Here is a 27,210-nt window from a genome sequence, read left to right on the forward strand (position 1 = left end):
CCCCCTCTGCCCAAGGAGGAGAAACCTCTGGGGAGGTGGCTGAGCAGAGTGAGCTTGGCTCTCCTTGAACCTTCTCCTGGCAGCTTGGCCAGGCACCCATGCCCCAGGGAGGTGAGGTGGTTGAATCCCCACCCCTGGAGGTGTTTCAAAGCCGCGGAGCTGTGGTGCTGAGGGATGTGGCTTAGCTCCAGGCTTGGCAGTGTCAGACAACGGTTGGAGTCGATGACATTAAAGGTCTTTTCTAACCAAAAGTGTTGTATGTGGAGCTGCTGTGGGAGGCTGGGATGGGCTCGGGCAGGAGCTTCCCCCCAGCAGTTAGTGGCCGCTCTTGGGTGTCAGGTGGCGGCGGCTGGTGGGGGGGAGGAGGAGGAGAAGGATGCTGCTGATGGGAGGCGAGTGGCCGCTCGCCCTGACGGCGGTGGAAGCGAGGCTGGAGAGGAGCCCCGGCCGGAGGGAAGTGTTGGCAACCAGGCGCTAATTCTCTTCTCATAAACAAAGCCGCGGAGATAAAAGCGGCAGCCGGGGCCGGGGCCGGGGCCGCCTCCGCCGCAGCCCCTCCGCACCCAGCCCTGCAGCTGGAGCTCATTGCGGGCCGGCTGCTGGGAGCATGGGGATGGGAACCAGCTGAGCCTCTCCCCATGCTGCTGCCAGGTCTGAGCGTGGTCCTGGGGAGGGAGAGTGCAAACGGGGCCCCGCTTGGGCTTTGGGGTTGGGCTCACATCAAGAGTGGAGTCTGAGAAACGCAGAGGGGGTTGGTATTTGTGCTGAGGGGTGGGGGCAAGAGGATGGTGCCAGGCTCTGCTCAGCGGTGCCCAAGGGGCAACAGGCACAAAGTGGAACCCAGGAGGTTCCATCTGAACCGGAGGAGAAACTTCTTTGGTGTGAGGCTGCTGGAGGCCTGGGGCAGGCTGCCCAGAGAGGTTGTGGAGTCTCCTTCTCTGCAGAGCTTCCAACTCCTCCTGGGCATTGTGCTCCTGGGCAAGCTGCTGTGGCTGCCCTGCTGGAGCAGGGAGGGTTGGACTGGATGAGCTCCAGAGGTCCCTTTCAACCCTCACCATGCTAACATCCTGTGAACCAGTAAGCAGGAAAGTGAGGTGGCCACCATGGGTTCAGCTTCAGGTTTCCGCCACCAACAGTGGCCAAAAAATATGCTGCTTGTGAGACCTTCTGTGTGTGCCCTCAAGTCCATCCTACCCCTGGCACAAACCTGGGGTGGGCACCACGAGCAGGGGGTTGCCCTCAGGCTCTGCAAAGGGAGGATGATCTTGGGAGCAGGCACCTTGAGCTTCAGCTTTAGGAAGCTGTTCTTAGGCAGGTCAGCTCTGACCCATTTTGCAGCCAAAGGTCACTGCAGATGGATTTCTCAACAGAGAACTATTTTAGCAGGCTGAGAAAGGGGGGGTGGGAAGGCAACCAAAGCCCTGTGGTCACAACAGAAACATTTGCACTTTCCATTTGCAAGAGGAACAGTTTCCAGTTTGGGCTTGGAAGTGACTTCTGTTTAGAAACTCGAGGGCAGCAGAGTCCAATGCAAAAAAAAACCCAACCCAAAACAACCAAAAAAAAAAAAGACAGAGCAGCACAACAGCCCAGTTTGCTGTGGCCCCAGAGGAAGCATTTTGAGATAAAGGAAACCAATTGGCCCCAGCTGAGATCTCAGGAAGTGGGATGGACACCTCGGCTGATCCTTGGCTCGACCAAAGCCTTCCCAGAGCAGCTCCTGATGGTTCCTGCTGTCTTGGAGCAAGATTTTTGGTGTTCAGCCCGTGGTGCTCACCTGCAGTTACCCTCAGCTTGTCAGCCCGGTTGTAGAGCAATGTTTTCATGCAGGCTGCACAGAGCAGATGGCAGCTGGGAGCTGTCCCAGCTCCCCAGCTTGCTCCCCTTCCACCGGGCTTTGCTCTGAGCTTTGCCTGACAAGCCCTTGCTGGGTGCTGGTTTTCATTAGCTGGGGGTGGGTTGTTCTCTGCCTCCTTGGCTCTTCCAGGGCTGTCCCATCCTTTGGGAAGCTTCAGGGAAACAGTTGGAGTCAAGTGTGCTCAGGGAGCTCTGCAGTGGTCTCCTCTGCAGGAGTCCAGGGCTGTGCTCTTTGGAATCCGAGCCCCATGCTCCTTTGCCTGCACCTTGGCTTGTCTGGATTTCCTCTGAAGCCAGAGGTGTGTTCCTAGCAGGATCTTCATCACAAGTTCCTTAGCTCCATTGCCACCTCCTTGTCTCTGACATTTTCTCCTCCTAGACCCTCCCCTTGCTGTGCTCAGGGGGTCACTGCCCCAATCTGCTTTCTTCTGGCAACCCAAACGTGCAGCTGGAGACCTGGAGTCGGCTGCTGGCTGCTGCCTCTGGGGTGCTGCTGCTGCTCAGCCGTTCCAAAGGATGCTTTGTGAGGGTGTGACCAGTGTCTGGTAAGACCAAACCTTCCTTTCCTCTCCTTTGGGTTATGCAGGGAGCTGAGAGTTGACTTTGCAGCCCCCCGAGACACCGAGGTCCTGCCCATGCAGTGGCGATGCCTGAGGCACCAGGCAGGAAGGAGCTGGTGGGAGATGCAAATGATGTGGTGGAGGAGATGGCACATGGCTGCTGGAGGCAAGTCAAGTCCTGTCCACTCCTCAGACCAACTCTGCATCCATACATCAGCCCATGTCAGGTCCCACATTCAAACCTCAGCTCCATCAAACCCTAAGGGAGTGGCCACATTTCTGGCTCCTGCTCTCCTGCCGAATGATTTCACCCTTTGGCCATTTTTATTGCTTCTAGTTCTGGTGTCCCCAGCAGGAGAAGGACACAGAGCTGTTGGGCTGAGGCCAGAGGAGGCCAAAAAGATGAGCCAAGAGCTGGAGCAGCTCTGCTGTGAGCACAGGCTGAGGGAGCTGGGGCTGAGCAGCCTGAAGGAGAGAAGGCTCCAGGGGGAGCTCAGAGCTGCTGCCAGTAGCTGAAGGGATCCTGCAGGAAGGCTGCAGAAGGACTCTTCATCAGGGTGTCTGGAGACAGGACAAGGGGGAAAGGTTTGAAGCTGAGGCAGAGCAGGGTTAGAGTGGAGCTGAGGAAGAAGTTCCTCAGTCAGAGGCTGGTGAGACTCTGGCACAGGCTGCCCAGGGAGGCTGTGGCTGCCTCCTGCCTGGGGGTGCTCAAGGCCAGGTTGGATGAGGTCTTGAGCAGCTGCATCTAGTTGAGAGCTATCCCTGCCCATGGCAGGGGGTTTGGAGCAGATGATCTCTGAGGTCCCCTCTACCCTGAACCATTCTCTGATTTGTGATTTGTGGAGACCCCCAGCAGACAGCTGACAAATGATCCTTAATCCACCTGACCTGTTAAATCTCTGGGTAATCCCTCCCTGATGCTGCTCCCCTGCAGCAGACCTGCTTGGTGCCATCAATCAGCTGCTCTGGCTCCTGGCTGCCTCCTGGGCTGTGTCTGTGTCCAGGGAGATCCTCTCATTTGTAAAACTTGGGGACCTCCCACAGCCTCCCATCCCCTGTGACCCCAGGGAGGGGGTCAGAGCACTGAGTAAACTGGTGGAGAGGGGAGGTCCTAATATTTATATGGAAAGCTATTAGCAGGCAATATCTTATCTACCTCCTGCCTTGAAGTGGAGGCTTGGGGTGATGGCAGGGCCAGGGGTGGTGTTGGGGCTGCCTCTGGAACACCCCAACCTGCTGTGGTTTGCCACCTGTGCCCATGGCTGGGCTCTTAATGGAGTGGGATGAGAGCAGTGGGTGCAGGAGGGGAAACAAAGAGCTTAGATCCTCATCTGCTCAGCTTTAAAGCCAAAATGAAAGCTCCCAGATCTACCTCGATGGCTGCTGGGCTGCTGTGGTTTTTAGCCAGCTGGTCCCTGTGTGGCTGACATCCTTCCAGGCCCAGCTGGAGGCTGGAGTGATCCTCCCTGGTCTTAAAAAATAGCAACCTATGACAAAGCTTTGTCTTGTGACCTCCCCTGAGCCTTCTCCAGATGTTGAGCAGGGCTTTGAACACAGAGGTGGTCAAATCTGCTCTCTTTTATTTTCCTTTTTGCCTCCAGTGGATGAAAACAAAAAGGAAGAAGTGAAGCTGAAGGTACAGCAGTGGTGAGATTCCTGCAGGGCTTCCCCCATGGGAGGAGGATTGGTGACTCCCTGGGAGGGACAGAGGGGACCAGCAGGTATTTGGGTGCTGGGAGGGCAAAGTATCAGCCAGCAGCACTGTCCCTGACTGCCTTCCCTTAGGGAAGGTGGCCAGACCCAGAGCAGAAGCAGGCTGAAGAGTGAGGCTGTGCAGTTCCAAGCTCACTGAGGTTTTCTTCCCAACATCTTCATCAGGAAGAGCTTTCTGCTCCCAGGCTGTGTGCAGCTGTGGACACACCTTGCAAGTCCATATCCTCATAGGAGTCCAGGTTGGGCTGGGAGTGGGAATGGGAACAGAAGCCTGGCCAGGATGAAATGGTTGGAAGCAGTGAAGCTGTTGGCAGAGGGCAGCTGGCTGACCTCCAGGGGAGCATCCAGCACACAGAACCTGGGCAGTTTGCAAATGCTGGGCAACAAGTGGGGAGGGGAAGGTAGGGCTGAAGCAGCTGTTGGGACTCCCTGAGCCCTAACAAATCTCACAGTGGTTATCCCTTCATTCAAAAGCCATCAGGGAGAGATCCAGGCACAACCTGGGAAGGTCTTCAAGGGAGGGTTGAGCACTGACCTCACCACCTAGTCCTGCAAAGCTGAGAAAAGCAAAGAGCCAAGAGCCTGACTTGCTCCATCCTTCCTCTCCTCTCCTCCAGCCCAGCAAGGGATGGGTTTGTATGAGATGAAAGGGATGCTACTAAACCAGAAAGCTGCCTGTTGGCAGCCTTCAGATCAGAATGAGCCCTTCTGAAAACCAGGCCCTTCCTCACCCCACCCCCCAAGGATGCTTCAGTGTTCCTGTGTGGCTTTTTTTATGCTTGGAGCATCTGGGGCTGTCTGTTTGGGTTGGTTGTGGGAGGAGGGTTTGAGAGGTCTTCCTAATTGCAGCTGCTGAAATTCTACCCTGGTGCCACCACTGAATCCCAGTGAGGGCTGGAAGGGACCTCTGGAGCTCATCCAGTTCAAGCCCCTTCCAAAGCAGGGCACCCCCAGCAGCTTGCCCAGGAGCACAATGCCCAGGGGGGGTTGGAAGCTCTGCAGAGAAGAAGACTTCACAACCTCTCTGGGCAGCCTGCGGCAGGCCTCCAGCAGCCTCACTCCAAAGAAGTTTCTCCTCCTGTTCAGGTGGAACCTCCTGGCTTCCACTTTGTGCCTGTTGCCCCTTGTGCTGACCCTGGGCACTACTGAGCAGAGCCTGGCCCCAGCCTCTTGTCCCCCACCCTTTAGCTCTTGCTGAGCATTGCTCAGCTCCCCTCTGGGGCTGCTCTTCTGCAGGCTCTCAGCCCCAGGGCTCTCAGCCTTTGCTCCTCCCAGAGCTGCTCCAGGCCCCTCAGCAGCTTTGCAGCCTCTGTTGTGCTCTCTCCAGTGGTTTCCTGTCTCTCCTGTGCTGGGGAAGCTCAGAACAGGAGCTGGGCAGCCCACTGCAGATGAGGCCACTCTAGAGCAGAGTAAAGGGGGAGGAGAAGCTCCCTGGCCCTGCTGGCCACACTTCACCACCCATCATGGTTACTAAGTTCTAAGAAATGTAGGATCTTGGCTCTTGACCTGGGACAGACACTGGATGATTCCAAGGAAGAGGCAGGATGGGGACAGCTGGGGGTGGAGGGAGGAGCAGCACTCCATGTGCTGGGCTGCTGTTGAGTCTGGAGTGGAAGAGGAAACTGTCACCAGGAACAGAGCCTTCTGCTCAACTCCCAGCTGCCCTGGGGCAGGCTGGAGGCACAGAACAGCTCTGATCCCCAAAGCTGATGGGGAAGGGGGGGCCAGGAAATAATAACTGTGCTTGGTGCCCTCTTTGCAGGCTTCTGCTGCTCACCTCCTAGCATCCCTCAGTGAGCCACCTCTGCCCCACTGGTCCAGGGAATTCAGCCCTCCCCAGGGTGAGAGCTCAGCACCTGAATGTCCTTGCTGGGTAAGTGAGGGCAGCAACCAGGAAGCCTCTCCCAAACCCAGCATTATTTGTGTTCAGATGTGGGCATTATTGCACCTATTAATCACACATCAGTAAATCTTTGTGTCAGCTGCACCTGATTACCTGAACAGCCTCTTTGTTCTGTCCCTCCTGCAACCTCACATCGCCCTCTGCACTAAGCCACTCAGAGCAGCTCTTGAGGCACAGCTTTGGGATTCCTGTCTGTGGCTTCCCCACTCCTGCTCCTTTGTTTCCTTTGCAGTCATTGCTCAAAGCCTTGACTTGTCCACCTGCCTGAAGCCTCCTATCTGGTGCTGCAGGTTCCTTCAACTCAGGGCTTCCCATGGTGCTGGGAAACTAATTTTTCTTTCTCCTCCACAGCCTTGAGTAAAACTTGGTGTGGGGACGTCTGGGAACGCAGAGCCTCCCTGTGTGCTGCTGGCTGCAGAGCTCATGGACCCTCAGCAAGAGAGCTGCCTGAGGTCTGAACTTCAGGACTGCTGCTGCACTTGTAGAGTGAACCACAGAAGTATTTTGCTTGGAAAAGACCCTGAAGATCATCATCTCCAACCCTTAACCCAGCACTGACAAGTCACCACCACCAAATGGTGTTCCTCAGCACCACATCTCTGTGGCTTTGAAGCCCCTCCAGGCGTGGGGACTTCCACCACTGCTGACTCCAGGGCTTGACAGCCCTTTTGGGGAAGGAATTGTTCCTCATGCCTAACCTCAGTCTCCTCCAGTGCAACTTGAGGCCATTTCCTCTTATCCTAATGCTTGTTCCTCGGGAGAAGAGACCACCTCCCACCTGGCTCCAACCTCCTTTCAGAGATCTGTAGAGAGCCAGAAGGGTCTCGCCTCAGCCTCCTGTTCTCTTGAGGCTGCTCCAGCATGGCTAAGCAACCTTCATGCTAGAGAAATCCTCTTGCCACATGCAGACTACCTGCAGGGAATGTTTCCTTGCCTTGGGTACCTCCCAAACTGCACCTGGGTCACATTTGGCAGAGCTTTATCTGGACCATGCCAGAGCTGGGCCATGGACTGCTCCAAATTGCAGCCTCCAGGTGCCCTCCTATTGTGGAAGTTACAGGTGGAGGTGTAGCCTGTGCCGTGGAGGAAGGGCAAGGAGCTGCAGTTTCTCACATGTGGAATTCCTTGGCAGAACACTTGGGTGCTTGGTACCTAATGAGTCGCAGGTGAGGAGCTGTCAGACCTCAGGCTGCCTGCCTGGCTCATCTGGGGTGAGGAAGCCAGGAGCTGTGGTCCCCATCCCTCATGACAAGGTATATTTTTACCTCTCACCTGTGCTGGAGTGCTCCCAGGTCTGTAGGAGGCCCCTGGACACACTTCAGGTGACCTCCAGCTCTATCCTGGGGAACACAGAGCAGCTGCTAGAAAGCCTGTTGAATCCCCCACCCTGTGTTGCCTATGTGCTACCTCCTCAGTTCCTGCAGGCAAACCTCTGCCTGGGCACTCGATTCCAGCCCCAACAAACCTGTCCTTAGAGCCAAATCTACTGAAGCCTGCTAATAACTCTTAATGGCCTCTGGGCATCCCAGCCAAGTGCAGCCAAGCTTGGTGCAAGAGCAATTCCTAGCAAACAAACCACCTCTGCATGTCCACAGACTGTGGGGTACAAGGAGCATTCACCTGGCCTGGAGACACTCCAGGGCATGCTCTGTGGTGCTGGCCACAGCACAGGGCCCCCAGGCAGGCTTGCTTAAGCCTTTCATAGGATGTGAGGGGATGGAAGGGACCTCTGGAGATCCTCCAGTCCAACCCCCCTGCCAGAGCAGGAGCAGAGAATCCAGCACAGGGCACACAGGAGCACATCCAGATGGGAATTGAAAGTCTGCAGAGCAGGAGACTCCACAACCTCCCTGGGCAGCCTGCTCCAGGGCTCTGTGAGCCTCACAGCGCAGAAGTTCCTCCTCCTGGTGAGGTGGAGCCTCCTGTGCTGGAGTTTCCATCCATTGCTCCTTGTCCTGTCACAGGGTGCAGCTGAGCAGAGCCTGTCCCTGTCCCCTCCCTCCTCACACTCAACCCTCAGATATTGATCAACATTTATTAAATCCCCTCTCAGTCTTCTGCAGCCTGAGCACCCCCAGGGCTCTCAGCTCTCCTCACAGGGCAGTGCCCCAGTCCCTTCAGCATCCTCGTGGCCCTCTGTTGGGCTCTCTCCTGCAGGTCCCTGTCCCTTTGGAGCCGGGGAGCCCCAAACCGGACTCAGCACTGCAGGTGAGGTCTGCTGGGAAGCCGAAGGGGAAGGCTGCAGGCAGCAGCCCCGAGCTGTGCTTTGCCTGGAGAGGGGACAAGAAGGTGTGGCCTAGCGTGGGGATGGGCACAGCTGTGCCACAAGCCCTGTGGGGCTGACAAGGTCACTGGCAGACCTGGTGCCTGTCCTCCCCGTGCAGTGCTGTCCCCCAGCAGCGCAAGGTGGAGGAGAGAGCAGCTGAGAGGCAGACCCTGCGGGCTGGGGCCGGTGGAGGAAGCAGCCCAGGGCATGCGCAGGGTGTTTGCAGCTCTAACCACAAGCGGTGTCAGGGCTGCTTGGTCTGACCCTCCCTTTATTTGTCGAAGAGGAATCTACCCAGGGCTTTACTACAGCTTTCCTCACTGGGTGGCAGGTTTCTGGTGGCAGGAGCTGGCATGCGCAGCGCAGGGCTCGGAGGAACACCTGGAACGCGCTGCCACCTCTCCCTGACACCACACTCCTCTTCCTCTTCCTCCTCCTCCTCCTCCTTTCCTGGTCATTATCCACTTCAGTCTTCACCTTCACCACACAACTTCTCACCAGGACCCAGGCTGGAGGTGAGTTGCCACAGTCCTGTTTTTTTTTGTGGTTCTTTTCTTTTTCCAATAGCTGTTGGGAGAGGAATTTGCCTTGGGCTGTGAGGAAGAGGAGGGATGAGGAGCTGAGGATTCTCTCTTTCGGCTCTGCTTGCCCTGGGGGTTTGCTTCCCTCTCTGCTTTCACTCCGTGCCTGACAGTAGTGGAGGTACCTCTGACAGGCAGGGTCAGAAGGTGGCAGGGGCTGTGCCCACCATCTTCTGCTGCAAATCCTCTTCTGGTAGGGCGCCCTGCTTCTGGCAGGGGGGTTGGACTCCATGATCTCTGGAGGTCCCTTCCACCCCCTAACACGCTGGGATTCTGGGATCTTCCAGCTACCTGCAGGATCCTGGGGAAGTGCAGGCTGGTGGTCTCTGAACTTCCTTCTCTTTAGGGCAAATAAGAGGCAGAGAACAAGGACTGAACCAAGGCTGCCCTGTCAGGCAGCCCTGAGTGCTGTGGAAGCAGCGAGACCTGGGCTTTGGGGCACAGACATCACCCCCAGGCTCTCAGAGGCCACAGCAAGTGGGTCACACAGAATCCCAGAGTGGTAGAGGTTGGAAGGGACCTCTAGAGATCACTGAGTCCAAACCCCCTCTGCCAGAGCTGGGCCACCTGGAGCAGGTCACGCAGGAATGCAGCCAGGTAGGGTTTGAAGGTCTCCAGAGAAGGAGACCCCACAACCTCCCTGGGCAGCCCTCCCCAGGGCTCCAGCAGCCTCACATGGGACAGTGAAAGAAAAGGGAAGTAGCAAACCTCAGAGGCCATGGTTCTTGTCTGGTCCTGAGGAGTTAGCCCTCAGGGGGGTGGTGGTGGTGGTACTATGGCAGAGTGTTCAAAGTCCAGGAGGTGGTGGTGGCCATCCAGGAACTGACTGCCCTGAGAAGGCTGCAGGAAATGGAAGGCAAATGAGGCTGATCATTAATCAGGAGAGATCAGATGGCTGGGAATGGTCAGGAAAGATGGCACCAGCCTGCACAGCAGCCCTGCTGATGGGAAGTTGTCAGACACCCTCAGCCCTGTCTGTCACCTTGGGGTGACCCTGACCTCAAAACCCAGTTTGTGACTGTCTGTGAATCCTTCTGGTTTGTGTTGCCTTTTTTGGGGATCCCCTGGGTGCCTTCTCCTCACTGTGCCCACACCTGTGGTGTTCTGACACTGACACTCAGTTCTGATTCTCCACCTCCACAGCCATGTTGCAGCCCTGTGCAGAACCTCAGGCTTGCCCAGTGCTCCTGTCCTGCTGGGCTGGCCTTGGGTGCTGGGGGTCATCTCTGCACATGACAGGATTTGTGCTGGGGGGCCCTTTGGGGGCTTTCTTGAAGGGGCATTTGGGCATATTTTGACTTCTCTGTACCCCGGTGGTGCCCACTCCAGATGTGGTAAGGTGGAGGACTGCAGCCTGGCCACTGTATATCTGTGTTTTAGTGAGGAGGAGGTGTGGAGCGATGGTGCCCAGCCAGCCATGGAGCTGGGTGATGTCCCAAAGCCTGGGGCAGCTCCTGGCCACAGAGCAGTGGTGCCCATCCTGACATGGCTGCCAAAACAAAATGGCAGCCCCATGCAGGTAGTCGAAAGGCCTCCTTCTGCCTGTGGGAGGTCATCCCCAGAGCCCTGTGAGTGCCTCCTGCCACACTATGTACCACAGCCACCTTCCTGTGGGGTTCCAAGCTGGAGCAGAGGAGGTCCCAAGTAAATAGAAGGCAAAACAACTTTTTCACTGTGAGGGTGACAGAGCCCTGGGGCAGGCTGCCCAGGGAGGTTGTGGAGTCTCCTTCACTGCAGGCTTTCCAGACCCACCTGGGTGGGTTCCTGTGGGATGTGCTCCAGCAGGGGTAAGGGTTGGTCTGACTGATCTTTGGGGGTCCCTCCTGACCCCTACCACTCTGTGACTCTCTGCACCTTGTCCCCCCTGTGCTGCTTGCAGATCCATCCATGGAGCCTGTGGAAGGGAAGAAGCTCTCCAAGAAAATCATCACCCTGCCCCTCGGCCTCATCCTCGGCTTCTGTTTCTTTATTTACCTCCATCAGCTCAAGACTCCTTGGCTGGAGAAGCCCATCCTCAAGCCCCCCCCAATAGCAGCCCCCGCCAAGAAGAGCAGCCCCCCGCCGCCGCAGGGGACCCCCAGGCTGACCATCCTGCTGTGGCAGTGGCCCTTTGGGCATCACTTTGACTTCCTGAACTGCTCTGAGCACTACAGCACCCCTGACTGCCACTTCACCGTGGACCGCAGCTGGACTCAGAAGGCCCACGCCGTGGTGATCCACCACAGGGACGTGTGCTGGAACCCCCAGAAGCTGACCCAGATCCCCAGGCTCCAGTCCCAGCGCTGGATCTGGTTCAACCTGGAGTCCCCCAGCCACTCTCCAAACTTACGTGCCATGAACAACCTCTTCAACCTGACCATGTCCTACAGGAAGGACTCGGACATCTTCACTCCTTATGGGGAGCTGCAGCTCCTCAGCGAGCCCCAGCCCTTCAGCATCCCCACCAAGACCAAGCTGGTGGCCTGGGTGGTCAGCAACTGGGTCGAGAGCTCCCGCCGGGTAAGGTACTACAGGGAGCTGAAGGATCACATCAAAGTGGACATCTACGGGAGCCACCACATGCCCCTGCCTCGTGACCAGCTCCTCGCCACCCTGGCCCAGTACAAGTTCTACCTGGCCTTCGAGAACTCCCAGCACGAGGACTACATCACGGAGAAGCTCTGGCGCAACGCCCTGTCCTCCGGCGCCGTCCCCGTGGTGCTGGGACCCTCCCGAGCGAACTACGAACGCTTCCTGCCCCCCGACTCCTTCATCCACATCAATGACTTTGCCACTGCCAAGGAGCTGGCACACTACCTGCAGGAGCTGAGTGAGGACGCTGAGAGGTACCAGAGGTACTTCCAGTGGCGCAGGTGGCTGAAGCCCAACGCTGCCTTCAACTGGGCTATAGACCTGTGCAGAGCCTGCCACTTCCTGCACACAGCAGAGGGCAGGTACCAGGTGGTGCCTGATCTCTCCCAGTGGTTTGTGTAGCTGCTGTTTGCTCAGCCCTCTGATGCAACCTTTTCTTTTTTCCTTTGTCTTTGCTGGCTCCACAAGAAGGTGGAACTGGATAGCAAAGGGAGGAACAAGAGGGCTTCCAAGCCAACACGGACAAGGAAGTAATTAGGTGCTTTTGTGTCTTTGTCTTGCTGGGGAGCAGCAGTGCCACCCTGGTTTTGTTGTTGACTGATTCAGTTACCTGGATGACTTGGGTTTGTTGACTGCAGCTTGGACTTCAGAGCTCACCCTCGAGGTCTGCAAAGAATTCAAGACCATCTCCACAGATGGAGAGCTGAAGCAAGCTACCAAGAGGACAACTGAGCAACAGAAAGAGCTGCGATAAATCCCTGCCCTGGGGACTTTACCCCAAAGGTACAAAGGTTGACCATGCCCACGAGGCTACCAGCTGGTGCAGGAAGAACTGGCCGTGCCCCACAGCCCTGGGCCTGCCTTTGTTCTACCTCAGGCTCTCCTTGACTGTCCCTGGGGTGCTGTCTTGGGATGCTAAATGGTCCTAAAAGCAACTCAATTTCTTTCCCAAGGATGGACTGGGGACAGGTTAGGGAGACAGTGTGGGTTTGAGGAGGGGTCTGACAGCAGAGGACCTGCAGGTGAGGTGTGGGGTGCCAAGGATGCCCTGAAAGGACTGGAAGTTGCGGTGCTTGCAGCATCTGGTGGCGAGGAGAGGGTCAGGACCAGCACACGATGAGTTCCCTCCTCCTCTGTGCCTTCACCTTGCCACTTCTGCCATCAGCTGATGGCTCCAGGCCGAGTGTTTAAAACCCAGTGAAAAATCGGCCTGCCCCGAGCCTCCTGCTGCCATTCCTGCCCCAGCCCTGGAAACTCTTTTCCATTTCAAGTTGCTTGGGGCCAGCAGACAGAGCTGTGCCCTTCCCAAGCTCCCTGCCAATATCTCTGGACGTTCCATTTGTGTCCCTGAGTCTCTGAGCTGAGCTTCCCAAAGAGAAGCTTCCTGACCTCAAGGTATTTCCATGAGGAGCATCAGCTCGGGGTCCAGCAGGGCTCACAGAGGTGCAGTTGTTTTCCACAGCAGCAGCAGTCAGCAAACTTTTCCAGAGGTTTCTCTCTGCATCTCCTCCTTGCAGCCACTCTGGGATGGGGTTTGCTGGGATCCCACTGTGACCTGAATGAACTTCTTAATAAACAGGCAGTGCAGTTCCAGCCTGGGGCTCTTTCCTTTGAGGGGATCACTCAGGGCAGGTCATGCAGGAACACAGCCAGATGGGTCTCGAAAGCCTCCAGAGAAGGAGGCTCCACAGCCTCTCTGGGCAGCCTGCTCCAGGGCTCAGCACCCTCACACCAAAGGAGTTTCTTATGTTGAGGTGGAAGTTCCTGGGGTCCACTTTGTACCCATGGCCCTTTGTCCTGTCACTGGACACCCCCAGACACAGAGCACTGGAGCTTCATCTTGACACCCACCCCTCAGATACTGATAGACATCCACCACATCCTCTCCCTCTCTCTCTCATCTTTTTCTTTTCTCTTCGTTTTCTTTCTCATTTTTCTTGCTTGTTTTTTTTTTTCTTCCCCCCCCTTTTTTTCTTCCTCATTTTTTTTCTCTCATTCTTCCCCCCTCATCCTCCTCCTTTTTCCCTCCCCCCTCTCATCCTCCTCCTTTTTCCCTCCCCCCTCTCATCCTCCTCCTTTTTCCCTCCCCCCCATCCTCCTCCTTTTTCCCTCCCCCCCTCATCCTCCTCCTTTTTCCCTTCCCCCCCTCATCCTCCTCCTTTTTCCCTTCCCCCCCTCATCCTCCTCCTTTTTCCCTTCCCCCCCTCATCCTCCTCCTTTTTCCCTTCCCCCCCTCATCCTCCTCCTTTTTCCCTTCCCCCCCTCATCCTCCTCCTTTTTCCCTTCCCCCCCTCATCCTCCTCCTTTTCCCCTCCCCCTCTCTTTTTTTCTCCTCTCTCTTTCCTTATTTCTTCCTCGTTCTTTGGCTGGGGGCAAGGGGCAGGCTGGCAGCAGGCTCAGAGCTTTCCTGCGTGCCTGGAGCACACACACACACACACACACACTTGCAGGCACACTTGCACACACACACACACAGAGCCAAGATTTATGAGCCTCCAAAGATGCTTCATAAAATATTTACAGAGTGGAGCTTCGAGCCTGAATGTTTGACTGGGCCATGAGCCGGCCACGGCTGTCAGGCCTCTGGGTGGCATCGGGGTGGGGAGGGGGAAGGAATATAAACAGACCTTTTTTTCCATTCCCCCAACCCCACTATAAACCTTTGTGTGGTTCAAAAGCAGTGGAGCTGCTTCTGCTTTGTTTTGTTCTTGCCTTACCCCCCACCCCCCCCACCCCCATCTCCTCAGTTGGTCTTCGCTGGTTGGTGCCAAGCCTGGCAGGGCAGCTTGTTGGCTTCACTCCTAATGGGAGACAAAAGCAGGAGCCTGTGCCCCCCCTCTCACCATGGGCACCAGAGAGCTGCAGCTTATTTTAAGGGGAGACCTGAAAGGAGGTTGGAGTGAGGTGGGGTTCCTCTCTTCTCCCTCGTATCGGGTGATAGAGAAGAAATGGCCTCAAGCTGCACCAGGGGAAGGGTAAGCTGGAGATGAGGAACAATTTCTTTGCTGCAAGGGTGGTCAGGGACTGGCACAGCCTGCCCAGGGAGGTGGTGGAGCTTGCAAGGAACCCAGAGATGAACGTTGGAGCTTCCCTTCCATGCCCCTGGCTATTTAGCAGGAGCAGGGCAGAGCCAACAGTGCTGGAGGTGGTTGGGAAACCTGGGGCCATGGTTTACAGATTCACCAATGGCATAAGGTGGGAAGGGACCCTCAAGGGTCATCTTGTCCAGATGGGCATGGGTGGTGTTGGGTTGGCAGCTGGACCTTGGAGGCTTTCTCCAGCCTTAATGATTCTATGATTTTGCACTGGAAAAAACCAAACCCCAACCAACCAACCCACCCCAAAGCAGCTTGTTCTGGCCAGACTGGAGCGGTGCCTTTAAAGGATAAGGATGGTTGGGCTTCACTGTTCCAGGGACATTGGTGCTGTGCACCCTGATGGGTGTTAAATGCAGGCAGTGTTCCTCAGGCTGGGGTAATCTGGGTCTATCTATGGGTGATGTGTGCTAAGTGGGAGGGCTGCTGTGTGCTGACTGCAGATAAGGCACGAAATGAGGCTTATAAACTCCTCTTAAATGGGGTTGACCTGCTGGGAAGCAGCTCTGCTGGGAAGCAGCTCTGCCAGGAAGCTGCACTGCTGAGAAGGAACCACAAGGGAGAACTGAGAGGGCCCTGAGCTACCAACTTGTCCTCATGGCCAAGTGGTGCATGAAGAACAGTGTGGCCAAAGCAGGTTGAGGGAGGTCCTCCTTCCCCTCTACTCTGCCCTAGGGGGCTACATCTGGGCTCCTGGGTCTGAATCTGGGCTGCTGAGTTTAAGAGAAAGAAGGAGCTACTGGAGAGAACCCAGTGGAGAGTCCAGAAGATGCTGAAGGTCCTGGAACATCTCTGAGGAGGAAATGCTGAGCCTTTGGGCTGTTGAGCCTGGAGAAGAGCAGCCCCAGAGGGGATCTGAGCAGTGCTCAGAAAGAGCTAAAGGGTCCACAGGGGGTAACAAGATGCAGCCAGGCTCTGCCCAGTGGCTCCCTGTGTCAGGACAAGGGGCAAGGGGGACAAAGTGGAACCCAGGAGGTTCCATCTGAACAGGAGGAGAAACTGCTTTGGTGTGAGGCTGCTGGAGGCCTGCAGCAGGCTGCCCAGAGAGGTTGTGGAGTCTTCTCTGCAGAGCTTCCAACCCCCCCTGGGCATTGTGCTCCTGGGCAAGCTGCTGTGGCTGCCCTGCAGGAGCAGGGGGGCTTGGACTGAGTGAGCTCCAGAGGTCTTTTCAGGTCCATTGATGGAGCTGCTGAACAATCCTTGCCCCAGCTGTGACACCACAAGCTCCAGGCAGCAGTGACAGACAACAGCCAGCAAGAAATCCACAGAATCCTCCTTTTATTTCCACTTGGTGGTGAGGATGGAACCACCTCCCACCAGGGGTTACACTTGCTTAAAACAAAAACAGTAATAATATCACACTGCCCTTTTTGGGGGGTATTTTTTTGGTCTGCTTTTTGGTCTTTTTGTTTGGTTGGTTTGAGAATAAATGCTAAAAACATCATCCATGTAAACTGCACTTGGCACCATTCTGGAGGGGGGGGTCAATAAATAAAAATACAAAAGAAAAGAGAGAGAGAGAGGAAGAGAGAGGAAGAGAGGGAAGGGAAACTATGGCACACTATGGGCTCTAAATAAATAAGATAATTTACTTTGAATAAATAGAGGAAGAGGTAAAAAAAATTAGATGCATTGCATCCACTTCTGCAGAGGGGCAGGCAGGCCCCAGCCGTACTGGAGGGGAACTGGGCTGAGCTGAGTGGTGCTGAGCAGAGCCACAGCCTACAGGACCCCAAGCTCCCCCCCTGCTCCCACCAATGCTGGTGAAACACGTTCCCTTCTTGGCCTCTTTTGGCCATTTTTGGCCTTTTTTGACCTTTTTTGTCCTTTTTTGGCCTTTTTTGTCCTTTTTTTTTTGCCTTTTTTGTCCTTTTTTGGCCTTTTTTGTCCTTTTTTTTGCCTTTTTTGTCCTTTTTTGTCCTTTTTTTTTGCCTTTTTTGTCCTTTTTTTGCCTTTTTTTGTCCTTTTTTGCCTTTTTTGTCCCTTTTTTTGCCTTTTTTGTCCTTTTTTTATCCTTTTCTTTTGGTATTTTGCCTTTCATCTTTTTTATCTTTTTTTTTTGTCTTTTTTTTACCTTTTTTTTGGCCTTTTTTTGGTCTTTTTTCTCCTTTTTTTCCTCCTTTTTGTATTTTTTTGGTCCTTTTTGTCTTCTTTTGTCCCTTTTTGTCTTCTTTTGTCCCTTTTTGTCTTCTTTTGTCCCTTTTTGTCTTTTTTTGTCCCTTTTTGTCTTTTTTTTGTCCTTTGTATCTTTTTTGTCCTTTTTATCTTTATTTATCCTTTTTTGCCTTTTTTTGTCCTTTTTTTTGTCCTTTTTGTCTTTTTTTTTGTCTTTTCTGTCTTTTTTTCTTATCTTTTTCATCGTTTTCTTGCTTTTTTTGTCCTTTTTTTTGCCTTTTTTGGTCTTTTTTTTTGTCCTTTTTTGGTTTTTTTTTTCTTTTTTTTGTCCTTTTTTTGGTCTTTTTTCAGGTTTCTTTTTTGCTATTCAACCTTTTCCCCTTTCCTTCATTTTTTTAGCCTTTTTTGTCCTTTCAATTTCTTTTTGTTTTGTTATTTTATTTCCCTTTTAAAATTTTTTATCCTTTTTGCCCTGTTCATCCCTTTTATCCCTTTTGCCCTTTTTGTTCATTTTTTTAATCCTTTTAGCTTCTTTATTTCCCTTTCCACCATTTTAAATTTTTATTCTTTTTGCCCTTTTTGTTATCCTTTTTGCCCCTTTTCTTCTTTTTTATCCTTTTTGTCCCTTTTGCCCCCTTTGCCCTTTTTGCCCTTTTTGTCCACCTTGGCTATGTTTTCCCCCATTTTTCTTCTTTTTTTCTTTTCTTCCCCCTTTTAGTCCTTTTTGGTTCTTTTTCCTTTTTCCCCCTCTCATTTTTGTCCTTTTATTCCTTTCCCCACTTTTTGTCCTTTATTCCCTTACTGTCCTTTCCTCCCCCCCTTTTCCCTTTCTTCCTCCCCCCCTTTTCCCTTTCTTCCTCCCCCCCTTTTCCCTTTCTTCCTCCCCCCCTTTTCCCTTTCTTCCTCCCCCCCTTTCCCTTTCCTCCTCCCCCCCTTCTCTAGCCCTTAACGTTGAGGCTACACCTTCTTCAACCCAGCAGGACTCCCCAGGGCAGCCTCACTGCCGAAGGGCAGCAGGTTTCTGACCACCTCTTTGAAACCCAACCGGGAAACAGCTTCCTTCCCAGCGGGCGGCTGGGAGCTGTTGAACTAAGGGAACCGCTCCCTTTGCGGGCGCATTCATTGAGTGAAAACAAGGATGTTGGATCCATTTCCCCCTCAGCAAGACCAAACTGGGAGGCAGAGCGGCAACCAGGATCCCAAGTGACGTGGGTGATGAATGGCTGTGAGCTGGAGCCGCGGAGCTCCGGCTGCTGTGCCCCGGGCCGGCGTTACCCAAACAGCGGCTCCTGCCTGTACAAGATGTGTGCAGTAAAACACAGGCGACCGGCCCATAACTCACTGTCACCGAGCCGGGCTAGCAAAACACTCGTATTTTCGTGCTGTCACAACCCTGAGGAGGCTTTTTAAACATCTCCTCGTGTTTCCAAACCTCCCGGTTTCACTCCGAAGCATCCTCAGCTGGGGAGCAGCGCTGCGGCCGGCAGCAAAACTGCAGCAACAGGTCGACAAGCTGCAAAAAAGTCCCCCAGCCCAGCACCCCAGCTTAATCCACCCTCAACAGACCCCAGCAGATGTTGTGTATTGTCATTAACATCAAATAACAGAGGGGATGGGGAGGAGGGAGCCAGATGAGATTTTGCTGCAGCTTTGCTTTGAGGAGGGAATTTTTCCATCCTTTTTCTTTTCTTCCCCCCCTCCTGCCCTTTCTGCATTGTAGGCATTCTTCCGGACAGCTCCAGCTCCTATTACAGCAGAGAGGGCTGCAGAAATGGAAAGCATTAGGGAAGGAGCAGCCCTTCTATTGGAACCACATTTCCACGCCCAGGCAGCAGCGGAGCCGGCACAGGGGTCGAGCAGCGCTGCCGGCGCGGAGCCGAAGGAGCCTCCTGCAGGAGGTGGACCCTGCATGAGACGCACGAAAGACGACACTCAAGCAAAAAGCCATCCCTTGGCCACGGCCACGGTGCCCCAGCTGACCCCAAAAGCTGGTCAAAGGGGTTTTGTGGTTGCAAACCCCAGCTGTGACCCAGCTGCACCCAAGACAAACAGACAGGCGCTCGGTTGCCACGCTGGCAGTGGCTGAGGGCAGGAGCTGAGCGCAGGAGCTTCCCCCACGTCCTGGTACATGCCAGGGCTTGGCTGGCAAAGGGTGAAAGGAGGAAAAAAAGACTTAAAAAAAACAGATCCATTTGTGCTAATTCTGGTGGTTTGAAATGCACACATTGGGGTTTTCCTCCCTGCTCCCCCCTGCAGTGAGCCTGGGTTGTGGGGTTGGAAGCTGGATTTGTGCTGTGCAGGGGTGCACTGGAGTGGCTTCTGCAGCTGGAAGGTCTGGAGTGCACAAGTCCCCTTTGCCTGCTCTGAGCACCCTTGTTAGCTCTGAGCACCTGCTCTGAGCCCTCTGCACCTGCTCTAAGCTCCCCCTGCTTGCTCCAAGCTCCCTCCACCTACTCCAAGCTTCCTCTTCCTGCTCCCAGCAAGACCCTGGCAAAAGCAGGGTCCCCATGGGCCAGGAGAGCCACGGCTTACACACTCAGCCAGGTGCCAGCAAATCAAAGCACCCTAAACCCTCAAATATCACCCCAAAATATCCCAAAGCAGGGTGCAAAGAGCCCCTTGGGGGAATGCCACAGCTCTGACACCTCCCAGCCACCTCCTCAGGCTCAGGAGGACACAAGCAGAGGCAGCTGTGGGGAAAGAGGGCTGCAAATCCTCATCCTGTGGTGCTGGTCCTGCTGTGTCTCTGCAACACCTTCCTGAGCTTTATTGCTCTTTTTTTTTCCCCTCCTTACTGGAGGCTTCAGCAACAAAACTAATTTTAGTTTGATAGCAGTGAGAACTGGAAAGCACCCAAGCCCTTGAGAGTGCAGTTATTGTTATTGTTATTATCATCATCATATCTGGGTGCTTGCTTTTATTTAAAGTCAAGAGTGAGCCACTTACTTGCTGCAAGCACAGCACAGCTCACTGCTCACCTGCCACCTCCATCCTCCTCTTCCCTCAGCTGCTGATTTTGGACCACCTTTTTAATCTCCATCCCAATCCAGCAGTGCAAACTCTCCCCTGTGGTGCTGCAGCACCTTGCGAGGCTGTTTTGGGAGCTCCAGGCACCTGCAGGGTTTGGTCTCTGCAGCTTTTGCATCCCTGGGGGGCAGCTTCAGCAGCCTGTGCTGGTTCAGCAGGCTGTGCAGGGCCCCCTGGATTGGTCCTACCCCCCACACTCAGGGTTGCCTTCTCCTTTTCCCTGCAGTGAGGGGGGGGGAAACTCTGTGTTAGAGTGCAGGCTGCTCCTGTGGGGTTGCTGGCTGCGTGGCCAGCCCTGCTGAGGGATGATGTTTATATTGCTCCACTACATCCTGGTTCCTCTCAGCCAAGAGCTGCCTTGGGAGGAAAAGCAAAGGCAAAAAAAAAAAGCCTTCTCCACCAGCCTGGCCCTCTGCAGAGGTTGGGAGTGCTGCAGCTCACCCACAGGAGTTGCAGCAGGGAGCATCATGGAATTGTTTTGGTTGGAAGAGACCCTGAAGGTCATTGAGTCCAACCCTTAACCCAGCACTGCCAGATCATCACTGAACCATGGCCCTCAGCACCATGCTACAAGGCTTTGAAACCCTCCAGGGATGGAGACTCCACCACTGCCCTGGGCAGCCTGGGCAAGGCTTTGACAACCCTTTGGGGGAAGAAATTGTTCCTCATGTCCAACCTAAACCTCCCCTGGCGTAACTTGAGGCCATTTCCTCTTGTCCTATCTCTTGTTCCTAGGCAGAAGAGACCAATCCCCAGCCGGCTCCAGCCTCCTTGCAGGGAGCTGTAGAGAGCAATGAGGTCTCCCCTCAGCCTCCTTTTCTGCAGGCTGAGCAACCCCAGCTCCCTCAGCTGCTCCTCACAGGACTTGTGCCAGGACCCTTGACCACCTTTGCTCAGGGGCAGCTGCCTCCCTCCCCTAAACTGAACTGTCCCACCCTGGGAGACGCCGACCTGCTCCCTGGAACCTTGCAGCAGCCTCCCTCAGCTGCAGTGGTCACCTGCCCCAGCACTGCTCCTCCCCTGGGATTATTTTATCCCTGTTTAGCCGGTCCTGCTCTGGCAAGGGGGGGGGGGGGTGGGGGGTTGGACTCGAGGAGGTCCTTTTCCAACCCCTCACATCCTGTGAGCCTGTGGGTGGAGGATGTGGGAAGCTGCCACGCTCTGGGGGAGGGGGTGTGAGCAGAGCGTTTTCCCTGGCGTTGGTTGATGCCCAGGACATGACACCAATATTCTCCTCCTGTTTATGATTTGCCTTTTTCTTTTTTTCCTTTCCCTGGGAAGAAGGCCAAGGGGAGAAAACCCATCAATCCCAGGCAGCAACTAGGGCCTGCCTGGAGAATGCCAAAGTCTGCGGTCTCATTTATTTCTCCGCAGAGTAAACAGCAGTGACACTGCTGTAAATGTGAACCCGAGCCAACCCCCAGCCCCAGGGTCGCCTCCCTGCACCGTCCCAGCCCCGCCGAGGCCATTGGGCAGCGCTCTCCGTGCCACGGCCGGGAGAAGCAGCCCGGCCCCTCGGGACCGGCCGAACCGCGGACGCTCCTGCCCCGTGTGGCAAAGCCAGCAGAGGGTGGAAAGCGCCAGGGCTTCGCTGGTGGCCTGGTGAGGCTCTGTCACCTCCCGGGTGGTGGCAGAGCTCCAGCCCAGCTGCCCGCGCTGGGGGACGGGAGGTTAATCCAATTACTGCGAATTAGGGCGAGGTTTAAGGAGGAAAGCCCAGGGCTGTGGGGAGCAAAGGGGGCAAAACCAGAGCCAGAGCCTCTCCCCCGAACACAATCACTATTGGTGCATCTCTGCTGCCCGACACTGGGGTTTAGGGGATCAAATTGCCCTGACAGTGCAGGGATCCCAGCATGGCAGTCAGGGAACCCTCGCATACGGCAGCTACAACCACAGGGCTCAGCCCCCATCCTGGGGCAGCACAGGACACCCACAGCCACCTGAAGTATCCCATGGCTGCAATGCAACCCAGAGACAGCTCCACACACAACTCCTGTAACACACCCTGAGTGTGCAACACACCATGTAACACACCCTGTGTGCACAGGACACCCCATAACACACCCTGTGTGCACAGGACACCCCATAACACACCTTGTGTGCACAGGACACCCTGTAACACACCCTGTGTGTGCACAGGACACCCCATAACACACCTTGTGTGCACAGGACACCCCGTAACACACCTTGTGTGCACAGGACACCCTGTAACACACCCTGTGTGTGCACAGGACACACCCTGTGTGTGCACAGGACACACCCTCTGTGTGCTGCACACCAGCACACACCATTCATGTGTGCAACACACTCCATAACACACCCTGCGTGTGCATGCAGCACACCCTGTCCACACCCACTGGCACCACCTCATATCCAACAACTCCTTCCCAGCACCCCCCCCTCAGTACACCATACCCGTGGGCACAGCACCCCCACACCTCACAGCCGACGTGTGCAGCGTGTGGCACACCCTGCCCAGGGGACAGCCCCTTTGTGCCCTCCCCACCTCTGCCAATGGCACATCCTGCCCAGGGGACAGCCCCTTTGTGCCCTCCCCACCTCTGCCAGTGGCACATCCTGCCCAGGGCACAGCCTCTCTGTGCCACCGCTAGGTGTGCCACTCAACGGTCCCCACGCATGCCGCCGAGAGTACAGCGTGTCGCACGCTCGCTGTCACCCTCCACAGGGGCTGACAGGGACCCCAGGGCTACCCCCGGTGGGGACACAACAGCTGTGAGCCGCTGTCACCGCTCCAGCCACCGCAGCATCCGCCGGCACCGACGGCCACGTCTCTGGTCCCGTGCGGCGAGCGGGACAGTGGCGCTGAGGGACGCAGCAGCTCCTCAGTCTCTCCTCATCCAGCCAGAGGTCTGGGGCCGGTCCCTCTCCTCCCGCCGCAGCCCCTGGTCCCTCCGCCTGGCGGCCAGCAGCATTTTGGGACGGGGGCGCATCCCCTCTCCCACCCCGCTCCACGGTGGGGACCTCCTCCCTTCACACGCAGCCGCACTCCTTGGCCGAGAGCTCGTTGACGGTGTAGTAGCGATTGTAGGCGTCCAGGAAGGAGACGTCATCGTCGTAAGCCAGCGGCCGGCAGCAGGGTCGAGCCCTGATCTTCTCCTTCTTGATCCTCTTCTTGCTCCTCATGCTCTTGAGCGAGAGGTCGTAGCTGCGGACGGCGGCCTCGCAGGTGCCGCTGCAGTAGCGGAACAGGACGGTCTCGTCCGACTCGTAGCCCAGCCCCAGCTCGCTGACGCTCACCTCCAGCTCCTTCAGGGCGCAGGGTTTGTGGCGGGCCCGGGCTCGCTTCCTGCGGCTGCCCGACCTGGGGAAGAGGGGCAGCTCGTGGCCCCCCGAGTTCATGGCCTGGCTGTAGCGCTCCACCAGCGCCGAGATCAGCTGCCGGATCTCCCCCTCCGTGTAGCTCTCCAGCAAGCTGCTGTCTGCAAGAGAAGGGGGGGCTGTTAGGGAGGGTCCCTCCGCGGGGTGTATGTTCCCGTGGGGCATGTAGATGGTCCCAGGGATGGAGGTCCCTGGGGATTGGTAGATGTGTTCTAGGATGGAGGTTGCTTGGGCAGGTAGATGTGCTCCAGGGTGGAGGTCCCGCTAGCCAGGAGGATGTGCTCCTGGAAGGAGGTTCCTTGGGTTTGGTGGTTGTCCCACCCAGGACAGAGGTTGCCAGGACAGGTGGGCATCCCATAGGATGTCAGACTCCCTGGTAAAGTGGATGTCTCCCAGGATGGAGGTCCCCTGGGGCAGGTGGATGCTGCCCAGGCTGGAAGTCCCCTAGGCCGGTGGCCATTTCCCAGTGCTGGCTCCTGGCTCCTTCTACACTCAGTGGCAACTACCAAATTCCAACCCCACAGCCTGACAATGTGTGGCTGTGACCCTGGGCAAGCTGCTCTAGGTGCCCCTGCTTTGGCAGGGGGGTTGGACTGGATCATCCCCAGGGGTCCCTTCCACGCTGGAGTTCTGTGTGAGCTGGAACCAGCCCACACTGAGCATTGCTCAGGAGCTAAACCTGTGTCCCACTGGGGCTTTGGGGCCAGATCCCAGGGATTCAGGAGGGATGGAGGGGCAGGAGCTTACACTGGGACAGCAGCGAGCTGTGGCGTTGCAGGGCCCGTGGGGATCTCCGTGGAGCTGCCAGCAGTGAGGAGGAGGAAGAGAAGGAGAAGGATGTCCGTGAGGAAGATGGCGAGGAAGGCAAGGGGCTGTATTTCCGGCTCCCGTTGAGCATGTCTCTACAAACTAAAATGGATAACATGGAACTGAGGAGCATCGATGCAATGGCTGCCAACTTCCATACCTTCATCTTAGAGCAACTCAGAACATTGAAACTCTGCAAAACAGGCAAAACAAACATCCTTAATGCATGGCCTTCACCCACAGCCCCCTTCCCTCCCACCCTTCCCGCCTCCTGGGGCACCGCCAGCATCTCCTTGCCTCCACCTCAGCCCTGCCACCCTCCTGAGGAAGCTCCAGGGGAGCTGAGGCGTGGAGATAAAGTGCAGCCCAGGGCTGTGCTGCCTGGGGGAAAGTGGCCACAAGGAGTGAGGGTGGCCTGGGGCTGGCAGTGGCAATGGAGGCAGGGCAGTGTCCTCAGCCAAGCCATCCTTGACAGCAGCAGCCTGGCTGGCCAGGTGAATCCCAGAATCCCAGACTGGTTTGGGTTCAAGGCACCTTTAAACTTCATCCAGTCCACCCCCCCTGCAGTCAGCAGGGACATCTGCAGCCAGAGCAGGTTGCTCAGAGCCTCAAAGCTGAGCTGGGTCCTTACCTGACGCCACTCCACGTTCTCCATCCAAAGCAGGTTGGATCCGGTGGGATGCTCCAGCTGCCCCCGGGGGCAGGCAGGGCAGTAGGGGTCGGAGCTCTGGTCAGTAGGCAGTCAGCCATCAAACCCCCATCAAAGACAGGCTCTGGGAAGCGGCTCCGACTCGAAGCAGCCTCCTGGCCTCCTTTTCTTTTTGCTTCCTTTTATTTCAGCTCCTTGCAAACTCCAAACATTTCTGCTTTTCAAAGATATTTTCCACAGGGGGGAAATAAAAAAGAGAGAGAGGAAGGTGAAAAAAGGGAGAAGGGGAGAGAGGGGGAGAAGGGGGGAGAGGGGGAGAAGGGGAGAGAGGGGGAGAAGGGGAGAGAGGGGGAGAAGGGGAGAGAGGGGGAGAAGGGGAGAGAGGGGGAGAAGGGGAGAGAGGGGGAGAAGGGGAGAGAGGGGGAGAAGGGGAGAGAGGGGGAGAAGGGGAGAAGGAAAATGGAAAAATAGAAGAGGAAAAGAGGAGAGAGAAGAGGAAAAGAGGAGAGAGAAGAGGAAAAGAGGAGAGAGAAGAGGAAAAGAGGAGAGAGAAGAGGAAAAGAGGAGAGAGAAGAGGAAAAGAGGAGAGAGAAGAGGAAAAGAGGAGAGAGAAGAGGAAAAGAGGAGAGAGAAGAGGAAAAGAGGAGAGAGAAGAGGAAAAATAGAAGGGAAAAAAGAGAGCAGGAAAATAAAATAATTAAAAAATGAGAAGAAAACCAAAAAAAGAGACAAAAGGGGAGGAAAAAATGAAGAAAACAAAATAAAAACAAAAAAAAAAGGGGGGGGGGAAGAGAGAGAAAGAAAAAACCAAAATAAAAGGGAAAAAAAGAGAGAGAAAGAAGAAAAGAAAAAAAAAAAAAGAAGAAAGAGAAGGGGAAAAACAATCAACAAGAAGCTCCTAGCTTTAATTTAACGACATTTGCCGGGGGGGAAGGGAGGGAAGGAAGGAGGGGAACTGTTTGTTTAAAACCGAAATTTGCCAGGTTTGCTTTTCCTCTTCCCGCAGCAAACAAGCAGGGCTGCGAACGCCGCCGCGCGGGATGCAGCTAATTGCGCCTTCATTACGGGTAATTAATGCAGCCCGTAGGTTACAAGATAATTGTAGAAGCCCGGCCAGAGTCTAAATATTTTTCAGCGGGTCTATAAACAATGCCAAGCTAGAAAAAGAATAGTTTGGCCATATAAGGAGGTGAGCTGGTGGGATCCCGCCGGGGTACGGAGCGGCGGAGCTGGCCGCGACACGGCGCCGATAAGCACCGGCAGCAGGACGTGTTGCTGGGTTGAGAGCTTGCAGCCGGCTGGTGGGAGGGCTGGGAGCGCTAGGAAGGGGATGGTGCTGTCCCCAGCTTCAGCCCTGTTTCACTGTCTGCTGCTGCTTCCCCTCCTACAAAGGCGAGGTTGGGGTGCTGCCTGCATCCTGGGGGTGCTGGGAGGGCGGTGGAGGCGCTGGGAGGGCAGGGGAGGCGCTGGGAGAGCAGTGGAGGCGCTGGGAGGGCGGTGGAGGTGCTGGGAGTGTTTGCACCTATGTTCATCAGCATCGTTAGACTCATGGAACTGATTTGGTTGGAAAAGAGCTTTAAGATCATCAAGTCCAGCTATTCCCTAACTCTGCCAAGGCTGGCTGGGGCCCTCAGCACATCTCTGCAGAGAAAGGAGGCTCCACAACCTCTCTGGGCAGCCTGCTGCAGGCTTCCAGCAGCCTCACACCAAAGGAGTTTCTCCTCCTGTTCAGATGGAACCTCCTGGCTTCCAGTTCGTGCCCCAGCCTCTTCCCCACTATCCTTTAGCTCTTGCTGAGCATTGCTCAGATCCCCTCTGGGGCTGCTCTTCTCCAGGCTCAACAGCCCCAGGGCTCTCAGCCTTTCCTCCTCACAGAGGTGCTCCAGCCATGGAATACTTTGCTGTCCTGGAGGACAAGAGGCTGATGTTGAAATGTTTTGGGAGCTGAATGCCACAGAGGACAACCAGCAACAGGACCACACAAAACCTTAGACCTCAGCCTTCATCGTTACCTCCTGAGCTGCTCCCAGCGGGACTCAGCCCTGCACCAGGGAGGAAAAGGCTGGGATGGAGCAAGGCTGTGACACTTGATCCATCCACCTGAGGAAGGGCCTCTGGCTTACTGCAAGCCCATAAAATTTGAGGAGAGTGGTTTCAGAACTGCTGCACCTCCCATAAAAGAAGCCTCCAGCTTCAGCAGCCAGCAGTGCTGGCCCCTGGCCACTCAGCGGTGACCTTTCAAGAGACTCAAAGCTCAGCTCCAATGTGCAAACCAATACAGACTGAAAAATAAATCAATCATTCCAGCCCTTGCCTTTGGGCTTCTTCTTGCTCTACAAAGCCACAGACTGCGAGTGCCAACCTGGGGGGAAGGAAAAAGACACCACAGGAATCACACAAAAATCCCTCTCTCCACAGGGCAGCTGGGCAAGTGTGGCTGTGCTGGGCATCCTGCTAGGCTCTCACCATGTGTGTCTGGGAGCCAAACCCCATTTACAAGTCACCCTCTGCCACCCTGTGCCTGTGCATTTTGATCTCAGCCCCCAAACTCACCCACTGGAGCCACCCCACCAATGAGCCACAGGTCCAAGCCCTGAGTTTGCTGCGAAGGAGAACTTGGGTTGGATCCTGGTTGGGTTTGGATGCCTGCAGCCACTTGACATCCCAGGCAGGGACCCAGGGATCCTCCCTGGCTGGATGATACTCCCTGGCTGGATGAAGGGCCAA

General features: G+C 55.5%; 2 protein-coding genes across 3 annotated transcripts in view; one reads left to right on the forward strand and one right to left on the reverse strand.

Moving 5' to 3' along the window:
• Positions 1 to 2,503: 2,503 nt before the first annotated feature.
• On the forward strand, positions 2,504 to 13,044 carry LOC137454652 (4-galactosyl-N-acetylglucosaminide 3-alpha-L-fucosyltransferase FUT6-like). The gene is made up of 4 exons (XM_068164788.1): positions 2,504 to 2,583; positions 8,418 to 8,485; positions 8,584 to 8,814; positions 10,760 to 13,044. The coding sequence occupies exons 1-4, from the start codon at positions 2,504 to 2,506 to the stop codon at positions 11,851 to 11,853; spliced, it is 1,473 nt and encodes a 490-aa protein (XP_068020889.1). The 3' UTR covers positions 11,854 to 13,044.
• An 8,875-nt stretch (positions 13,045 to 21,919) lies between these two features.
• Positions 21,920 to 27,210, reverse strand: part of NRTN (neurturin) — a 44,197-nt gene continuing 38,906 nt past the window's right edge. Inside the window, exons 6-8 of one of the 2 annotated variants that reach the window (XM_068165008.1) lie at positions 24,466 to 24,697; positions 23,775 to 24,027; positions 21,920 to 23,128 (exon numbers count right to left, since the gene is read on the reverse strand). In XM_068165008.1, the coding sequence (XP_068021109.1) occupies positions 22,680 to 23,128; positions 23,775 to 24,027; positions 24,466 to 24,489 (726 nt within the window). In that variant the 5' untranslated portion in view covers positions 24,490 to 24,697 and the 3' untranslated portion in view covers positions 21,920 to 22,679. Of the gene's footprint in view, positions 23,129 to 23,774; positions 24,028 to 24,465; positions 24,698 to 27,210 lie in introns of those variants that run through there. The other variant, XM_068165009.1, reaches the window with a different exon arrangement.

This window comes from Melanerpes formicivorus, unplaced genomic scaffold (genome assembly GCF_026170545.1).
Source record: "Melanerpes formicivorus ecotype bairdi unplaced genomic scaffold, bMelFor1.0.p_v2 SCAF_83, whole genome shotgun sequence".
NCBI lineage: Eukaryota > Metazoa > Chordata > Aves > Piciformes > Picidae > Melanerpes > Melanerpes formicivorus.

Bases quoted from the DNA above. Each gene is read 5' to 3' on its own strand.
- LOC137454652 (XM_068164788.1), top strand. From the start codon at position 2,504: ATGCCTGAGGCACCAGGCAGGAAGGAGCTGGTGGGAGATGCAAATGAT. The intron at 8,486-8,583 runs GTGGAGGAAGCA...TATTTGTCGAAG, and splicing joins GACCCTGCGGGCTGGGGCCG to AGGAATCTACCCAGGGCTTT. The intron at 8,815-10,759 runs GTGAGTTGCCAC...TGCTGCTTGCAG, and splicing joins CACCAGGACCCAGGCTGGAG to ATCCATCCATGGAGCCTGTG.